The sequence below is a fragment of the Argiope bruennichi genome, chromosome 6, assembly GCF_947563725.1.
Source record: "Argiope bruennichi chromosome 6, qqArgBrue1.1, whole genome shotgun sequence".
Taxonomy (NCBI): Eukaryota; Metazoa; Arthropoda; class Arachnida; order Araneae; family Araneidae; genus Argiope; species Argiope bruennichi.
In genome coordinates, this window is record NC_079156.1 from 36,861,524 (window position 1) to 36,871,409 (window position 9,886).

General features: G+C 26.5%; 1 protein-coding gene across 1 annotated transcript in view; it reads left to right on the forward strand.

Moving 5' to 3' along the window:
• Positions 1-9,567, forward strand: part of LOC129972368 (tyrosine-protein phosphatase non-receptor type 21-like) — a 35,188-nt gene extending 25,621 nt beyond the window's left edge. The window contains exons 19-22 of the mRNA XM_056086488.1: positions 3,589-3,657; positions 4,456-4,615; positions 5,370-5,518; positions 7,620-9,567. Of these exons, the coding sequence (XP_055942463.1) occupies positions 3,589-3,657; positions 4,456-4,615; positions 5,370-5,518; positions 7,620-7,748 (507 nt within the window). The 3' untranslated portion in view covers positions 7,749-9,567. The remainder of the gene's footprint in view (positions 1-3,588; positions 3,658-4,455; positions 4,616-5,369; positions 5,519-7,619) is intronic.
• The last annotated feature ends 319 nt before the right edge of the window (positions 9,568-9,886 follow it).

Consider the following 9,886-nt stretch of genomic DNA (forward strand, 5'->3'; position numbering starts at 1 on the left):
AATTAAAAAGAAATATTCAGTATATACATAAAACTTTATTGCTGAATGATTCTATTCCCTGTATTTAGAAATTTAATAAGCCTGATTGGTTTCAACAAAACAGGTTTTGCATTAATTGAAGTTTATTCACTCCCGTTTTAAATTAAAGAATTACTGTCAAGGAGCTGACAGAAAATTCAAAAAATCTGCAATACAGAATGGTACAATGAGTCTGCAATAGTATGAATTATATGACTATCAAAATTTGAAATTTCAAGATGTTTTGCTGAAGAAAACATTTAATTAAAAATTTTATATTGGCTAGTAACCTCGACGTAACACATGTGCTGATCACCGAAAGCAATAAATAATGTAAAAGTAATAAGTAAAAAAGATCAATGCAATTGTATTTGCAAAGCTTTTAAATTCAGATTTTTCTTTTTAATGATTCGTTTACCCCACGGTTTGTTATTATCCGATTGCAAAATAGTAAGAGCTTTGATTCTAACCCGAAAAACTTAAAACTGAGATTTTTCAAAAATTGTAATTTATTTTAAAACAGTACTTAATATTCTGTAGGAACTTGATTTGAAGGTATTCAAAAAATTCCAGTTGCAAATGGTTAATTATGAGTCTAAATAATCTGCATTATTTGAGTCATTTTTCCAGGCCAAATTTGTATCATGAATATTACAAAGAAATATTTTGACAATTATTTTTATTTGTTGCAGTCATAAGGCGCATCGACCAGTTATTTCAGCATTACTGAATAACTGGCCAATTAGCTTTGCCAATTAAATATTGTAAAGTATATTTAATTATTAAATTTTAATCATGCAGATAAATACTGAAAATCGATATATTTGAAAGTAAAACATCACATGAAATTCCCTAATTACACAATTATTTTTTTTGAATACTGAAGAAACAAAGTTATAACGTAGTGTTACTTATCGCAATTAATGTTTTAAACACGCATTTTAAAATATTAAAATAAATTGGCAATGCGCTGAAAGGGCTTTTTTAAAAAATTAATTCACTTGCAGGTAATGTCGAGAAATAATTTCACAGTACTACGGAATAAAATAATTTGCGAAACATATTGCAATGAAAAAAATATTAGACGAGGACTTTCAATTTATAAATAAATTGGCAATGCGCTGAAATGGTTTTTTTAAAAAATTAAATCACTTGCAGGTAATGTCGAGAAATAATTTCACAGTACTACGGAATAAAATAATTTAAATAATTTGCGAAACATATTGCAATGAAAAAAATATTAGACGAGGACTTTCAATTTATAAAAACTAGACTAGTATCAAAATAAACATGATAATAACTTATTCCTAACATAAATTTTATGTATTGTTTTATAAAATAATCGAAAAACCTCTAAAAAAACCAATCACATTTTCGCATTTTCAATCGATGTTATTGTCAATCCCTTCCTAAGCACTGAAAGAAAAATGCTCTTAGAAATCGAAAGACTATGATAAGAAACACCAGCTACTCACAGCATGAAATTTGCTAATCACTTCCCACCTGCAGCGCTGAACTGACCGCAAAAGGGGAAAGCAATCCTTTTGACCAAACCGCGACATTTTTAAGGTTGAACCTGTTATTCCGGCGTGCCGCTTTCGGTAAGGATAGCAATCTGAAAGCCCCCGGCAGGAGGGTTAAGAACCTACCTGGATTTTGTAGATCAATTGCATATTGGTATTTTATGGATCAGCAGTGCATTTGTAACATCTAATGTGCATCTTGTGCCTTTTGTTCTGCATAACCATCAGTATTTAATTGAAGTTTCATAATTTCAATATTTAATTGATGAGTTCATTATTCAAACTGTAACCTGAAAATCAAAGAGCAATATCGCTTTCTTTCAAAGAGATTTTCATGTATCAAATTGGCATCGATTCATTTTGCTTAATTTTTTTGCCCTACATGAATTTTTGCTACATAAACAGTATTGCAATCATGAATATAGCAGTTATTTAAAAGAAGATAGAATCTATTGCAATAGAGTGATTTGCTGTTTTCATGAAAGAAAATAAAATTTTATTATTATTACTAACTTTCTTTGCATCTGTCTGCCTAAACTATGGTATCTCAATGCAGTTTCTGCAGATACTCGGGTAACATAATACGAACATTTTAAAATCCATAGTCTAAACTTGATCATTTGTGTTTACATGGTTCATTAGTTTATAAAAATCATCAGGCTTCTGTATGGCAAATTCCAGTTCCCGTTTTGTTTCATATGTAATTGCTTTAGCTTGTTTACTGAAAAGCCACGATAGTCGCCATAATTGTCGATAGTAACAATTATTTAGAGGAAGATCAAACTTAATGTAATGGAGCAACTTCCTATCATCATAAAACAAAGTTTTATTCTAGATATTTCTTCAATTACTACACTTAGACTTATAACACATGTTAGAATTGCAACACTAATTTAAATAAAAATAATCCAGTAATAAAGTAAAATCTTCTTTCATAATCTTTGATTAGAGACTTGTCAAATAAGTGAAACTAGAATAAAAGTTGTTTATATGAATGGATATATACTAACTTCTGCATTCTTCCCTGGAAAAAAAAATCAATGCTTCATTATATATTGATGTGATTTTCATTATTTTTGCTGAAATATCAGCATTGATACCAAGTGTTTGATTTTGTGTTTGAGTGTACAAAATGTTTTATCACATATCTAATCAAACTGTCTGTAGAAGAAGAAATACAATCTAGCATTTTTTTTTTTTTTTTTTTTTTTTTTTTGAGGCAAGGCTGTGCAATAGTATTGTGCATCATATAGTGAAAATTGTTACATATTTGTATATTATATTCCAAACTGTATAAAGTATGCACCTTTGCTTTTCACATTCTGGTATCTATTATTAAAATGGAATACTTGCTCTATGAATAGCCTAATAATATTGCATTACATGATATCATTTCTAACTCTACATTACATCTTTCTTTCTTTGTTTTTACATTTTAGTTTTTATTATGTAAATCTATATTTATGGATTTGAAGAGTTCAAGAAAAAATAATCAAAATTGTAATTCTGAATTTAAATTAAAAATGAAAAATTTAATCTTTTAATGGAATTTCTTTGCTTTAAGGCTTTCTATTTTCCAAGTTAAAAAATATGTAATAATTTGTCTGGAAAATCTTTGAAATATTTAATATTCATTGGAAAAAAAAGCCCAACACAGTAATAGAGATGCAAATATGAATTATAGTGCATTGTAATTTAGTTTGTTGATCAAGTTTTTTTACAAATTTTTCAGTTACTTATTTTTTTTTCTTTGTAATTACTCAAATATGCACTATTTTTGAATAATATATGTTCTCAAAAATATTATTTTAATTGTAATTTTTTTATTTTTAATATGTAAATAATATTAAATCCAAAAAGAAAGAAAGATTCCAGTGGAAATCGACTTTATAAAAAAGATGATTTATTAAGCTAATTGTCTTATTTGATAATAAAATGTTATTTTTATTATGTACTACATAATTTATAACATTTATCGTTAAACTGATACTTTTTTTGCATACATTAAAAAAAATCATTTTAAAAAAATGCTTTATTCTTTGTATAGGAACAGGGGCGAGACAAATGTTTTCCATATTGGCCCCAGGAAAATGGAAGCAAATTGCAAATTGGAGAAGTAAGTTTTTATTTTTCTAATACTTTTTGAACTTCTTATTAAAATTTAGGATGCTTTGTTAAAAGTAATTTTTTTTTCACTTACATTACCGTTATTCATTCTCATTTAAAAATATGTGAAGATATGTTTGGAGCCTTTATACTGGAATCAATGTGTTATAATTTCATTGTAAAACATTGGAAAAATAATGAAGATTTTCTATTAAATAAGGATATATTATTTTAAAATGACTGATTTGTAGCAACTGCTTTTTATTTTCTCATATACAGAGTATGTATACATAAAGTATATAAAGAAAAAAGACATATCTTTTTTTTTCTCCTCTTTTTTACATTTAATAATTTTTTACATTTAGTAAAACAAACACCTATGTAATAATAAAGAAACTACAAAATGCATTTTACACCCCCCCCCCCCATAACCAATATTATTTGTAGAATATTAAATGTAGATTACTAAATGGACTGTATGCATCACTTTTTCTATAAAGTTTCGACGAGTGATGGTTCGTTTCTTAAATGATGAAACTAATTTGTAATCAACAATATTTAATTAACTGTTCAATACTATTCATGACTGAACGCTCGCCATAGAATGCCAATCACGCAACGAGACGAACAAGAATCATAAAGAGCAAAAAACAGAATCTATACATAAGAATGGTTGCCATAATTGGCGATATTAACAATATATTTGTTTGATATTTAACATTATTAAAGCAAAAAATCAATTTATAAATTACTACAAATCTATAAATAATTTAAAATACATATTATTAGTTATATTTTTCTATTTTAGTTCCAGCTTGTACGTAACTTCAGCATGAGCTCAGCCACATATGTTACATGTTCACTGACTTTATGCCATGTCCCCTCCCAGCAACAACGTTCTCTGTGGCATATTCAGTATACTGATTGGCCTGATCACAGCTGCCCACAAGATACTCAGGGGTTTATTGGTGAGTATTTTTTAACTTCTGATGAAATGATTTGTTTTAATTTGTGAAATTCTTCATTTTAAAGCTACAGTAAAGTCTTTGCTTGAGGATTAAGAGAGTAACACATTTGAGCCTAAATTATACTGAAGATCTGTCATGAATATAGAGCATATTTAAAGATCAAATCAAGATTTATTCATATCGGGTTTTCTTACACTTTTTGATGTATTTAAGAATCAATCATAACTAATATTTCAATTGTCATGTAGAATTTTATAGGTGTGTTTTAGTCATTATGCTGTTGATGAAATGAATATATTTGTAAATTTGATGTTTCTCTATGTGGAAAGTGTAAATGTTTATTAAACAGAGTTATGAGAAGTAATTTGAAAAAATGCAATTTTAAGATTTTTTTTAATTTATGGAAATCTGCATTTAATTTTTGTATTTTTATTATTATAATTTTGTATTTTTATATTCTATTTCTGTGACTTTTTTCTATTATTATTATTAATTAATTGTTGCTTTGTTAAAATGAGGAAATAAATAAGTATGCAAAATGCTTGCATTGAAATATTTGTGAAATAAAATATTAAAATATTTGAAACTAAAATTAAAATAATATAAAATATTAAAATATTTGAATGAAATATTTTTGAATTAAAATATTTTTGGGTTAAGCACTTATTAATTGTTGAAAGTTTGTATATTAGTATTTCTTAAGAATTTTGAATTTATGATATATTTTATTAATTTGCTTTTTGTTAAATTGCAGCTTTCATGAATGAAGTGGATGCCGTCCGTCGACACAGCCTGAGTGTCCAGGAAGTGTCTCCAGTGGTTGTGCATTGCAGTGCAGGGGTAGGACGTTCAGGAGCTGTCATTCTTACTGACATCATGCTGTTTTGCTTAGACCATAATCTGGTGAGTTCTGTACTATGGTACCATTTGTATGAATATAATGAAATGTAAAAAGATATTAACCTCCCCTTATAACATTCCCCCCCCATCTAGTTCATTAGCATAATAGTATTCCTATAAAGTAGTGAAATTTTTATAAACACTAATTAATATAGAATATAATGTTTTTTAATTGATTTCCTGCAATATTGCATATATACTATTAATTTAATATATAATAAATTTAATTGCATGTTTCCAGCATGAAATTTTATATAAATAAAGATGACCCATGATTCATTGCTTTTTACTAAATTATTGATAATTGATTTTGAAAGTTTCAACATTTCCTTTGGGAAATTCTTTATGGAATGATGGAGAATCTTTATGTTAATCAGACATGAAACTTTTCCATGAAAACACAAATTCTCATTTTTTCGGGATCAGAATTTATTATTATTGTGAGCAACGCAAATCTGAATTAAATTTTTGTTATATGTTTGAGAGGAGTACAAAAACTATGTGCTATTTGCACATTTTACTATTAATTCTCAGATATGGAATTTCCTCTCTCCTACTGTTTATTTTGCTCAAAATAGGGATGAGATGGAAGAATGCAATTAATGGACAAAAATCAAGGACAGGGCTTAAGAAATAATTTCAGAAGCATAGATATTTTACTATATATCATCCCTCTGCTTAATTAAATTGTGTGAAAATATTACTTTCAAAATCCCAAAGCAAACAGATTTTCTAAAGTAGATGAGTTTTGATTTTGTAGAATATAGTGCAAGAATAGCTTTGCAGTTCTGCCAAAAGCTATTCTGAGTTTGAGTGATACTTGGGGGTTTGATCCCATTTCGAGATCATATTTCATTATTGTGAAGAATACCTAAAGGCTGCATTCTTTTATTTCTTGTCTTTGAAGGGATGCAACTGCTAGCAATTTTGAACATAAAAGAAATGAGTGGTAAATCTCAGTGAAGACAAGTTTTTTATTTTTGGAATCTTTTTAATTTAATGTTTTTGTTAGTTATTTCAATTTCATTCTTAATATGTTTTGCCCCCTTGCATCAGGATAGCGAAATTGTAAGACTGATAAAAATGAATAAATAAATTAAAAATGCTGTGCGCTGAGCAGAAAAAAAAAATTAGCTTGGGTGAAAAATAATATCTATTATATAATATTTATCTATTAAAAAACATATATGCTATGAAATTAATGTCAGTGGAAATGTATTGTGTATTCTTTGAAGTGACTTTATTTGCTATGGTAAAAGATTTGATGCAATAAGTAACCATATAAAAGAAAAGAAAGTCATGGACAAACTAACATACAGATAATGCAAACTATTTTTTACTAAGCAATTTTTTCAATCTGATTATCATCTTCAACAAAGCAAATCTTACTCCTATGCCAATTAATGTTCCTCTTTATGATAGAATTTCAAATATTGAATTCCTAATTTTGGTTATTATTTCTGAAGATATTTATTATTTTTAATGGCTTTTTTTTTTTCTGGTAAATTTTAGCAAGATGGTAATCTTTTAAAGATAATTCATTGAATTATTTGGCTACCAAATGAAATTATCTACATGCAGTGAACTATTCTTTTCTCATCTGCAACATTTTAAATATATATATTTGGGATTTTAATTTAATATTAGAAGGGCTAAGTGAAAAGCCATTATTTTATTATGTTGCATCATTAATAATACTAAACTCTTAATTGATAGGAAAGAAGAATATATGGGTATCCATTTTGAGCATCTCATTCCTACAAAATAAGCAAGCAGCCACAATCAATTTTTGAAAATGTTGTTGTTGCTGTAATTAATGATGATTGATTTTTTTAATTGATATAAATTTTGTGAAATGATGTTGTGAAAACTAATTTTTTTAAGTTTTAAAAACAGATTTTTTTGTTAAATTTTTTAGAAATATGTATCCATAATTATGTGTATATATTTTAATTATATTTTGCATCTTTTGGAATTTTATCGGTTTTCATTTTGTGACTGCTTTCAGGATATGTGAAATAGAGAATCATATCCTTTTTAATTAGTAAGTTTTCTAGAGTGGTAAAACATACTGAAATAATAAATATTATTTCTATTTCTTTAGCCTGTAGATTTGCCCAAAGCTTTGACCCATCTCCGCTTCCAACGTATGCTGACTGTGCAGACTTTGGCTCAGTACAAATTTGTGTACAGTGTGCTCATTGAATACCTCAAGAACTCCCGGCTCATATGAGAAGACTTCTCATCAATGGGCTTTCATCCATGTTCTATTTGTAAAAAAAGAAAAAAAAAAAAGTGTTTCATTTTCTTGAAAACTGTATCTTAATGTTTTTTGTGTTTGTGATGCTGAAAAATTTCATCTCAATTATGACCCTGTGAATTAGTTATTTTAGAATGTTGAACATGTTTTTATTGTTCTTAATGTCTTAGGCTTTGATTTTTTTTTTTTTTTTTTTTTTTAGATGTTGATGTGTTTATGATGGTGATTTTTTAAATTTATTATCCATTCATGACAATTTTTAAATATTCTGTAGTTTTCTGCAAGTTTAGCAGTTAAATGAAATTTTTTCCATTCTTTTTAAAAAGTACGTGTTGCTTAAATCATTTACTTCGGTAAAATTCATACATGGACATGAGTTTTCATTTGAATAATTGTATTCTTGTTCTGAAACAATTTCTCTTGGAAATTACCAAAATCATTTGCACTTATTTAAAAAGAGAATAACCCTGTAGTAGTTGTAGATTTAAAAAATAATCAAACAACAAAAAGACCCCCCCCCCTTTGTGCTACTTAGACATTTTCTCAAATGATTTTCATAATTTAAAACCATCCCCAAACACTTTTTATTGTTAGTGCCAATGATAGATAGTAAATCTACTATGCTTAAGTAATTTTGTCCATAAAGTAATTAATTATTGAAATGCTGGTTTTAAAATATTTTCTCTCCAAGTTTTAATACATAATTGAAAGTTATATTGAAAATAAAGTGCCATGATACTTGGATATTTTAATAATGAATTATTGAGATATATGATGCAATAACTGTAAACTATTTAACTATACAAATATTTTAAAATTACAATAAAAAATTAATCAGAAATGTTTGAAATTCTTTTGATTTTATGAATAGCCGAACATATTAAGTGCTATTGTGTTAATAAACTGTTATTAGTTAAAATATTGCTTCAAAGATAAAATGCATGGCTTATGCAGTCAGTAATTTGTATTAAAAAGAATATACATTAATCTATTTTTAAAATACATTTCAGCATATTTAAATTAAATTTATAATTTTAAATTTCTATTCTCTAACTCCTTAAGCTATCTGAAGAATACTTAACAATTTATAATCTGTATCATGTCATATATGTTTTACATTTTAACTGTATTATTTTTTATTCAATTGTTGTTGTTGTAGTAGTAGTAGTAGTAGTAGTAGTAACAAAATAATAATACAAAAAATCTGATGTAAAATTACATTTTATAAAATATTTTAGCATAATTTTTTCATCACTGCAAGTATAAATTTGAAATACATTTAATTATCCAGTAAAATTTATATAAAACTTGAATTTTTTTTTTGAGATATCTGTTAAAATTTCTATGTGATCATGCTTACCAAAGAATCATAGCACTTTTTTTTTTACAATTAAAAAAATTACTGTGATAATACTTTTCAGCTATTTTGTTATTTATTAGAAACTTTGTATCAATTAAATGACCTGTTTATGAAATTGAAATGACAATTAATGTATACTAATTAACTGCTGATTATTTTTTGTGAAATTGTATTTACTGTTAATATTTTCAAGCAAAAAGCATGAATGGATTTACTGAAAGCATTTAAAACATTGAAACATTGTGTCTGTGATATCTTTAAAAAATATACCTTGAAAACTGGTGTTGCTAAACATTTTACTTGTATATTTTGCATATAAAACACTATTTATTGAAGTTGGAATCATCAAAAAGTATTTATTGGTCTTGTAAAATAACTGTGACTGTTGAACCACTTTGTATTATACAAATAAACTATTCCTCTGAAAAAAAATCCCTTTAAGTTTCTTTTCCTTTTAAATATATAAATTGATTACAATAAAATACTGCTATTGAAAGTTTTGTTTGCAATCACACCAACAATGCCATTCTATAAATAAACGTGAAGAATACGTTTTGAAGTTTTATTTTTGTATTTAAAAACAATTTGGTAATCATTTTTTTGCAAGAACCTGCTAGAAATTCACATTGTGTGTTAATAATTTCTATCTAATTCTTCTAGATTGAGTGCAGAGTAATTTATGACCAAGATCTCAACTGGCTCCTAAAAGCCTCCCCTTACCATGACAATAAATGCAGTCATCTTAATTTTT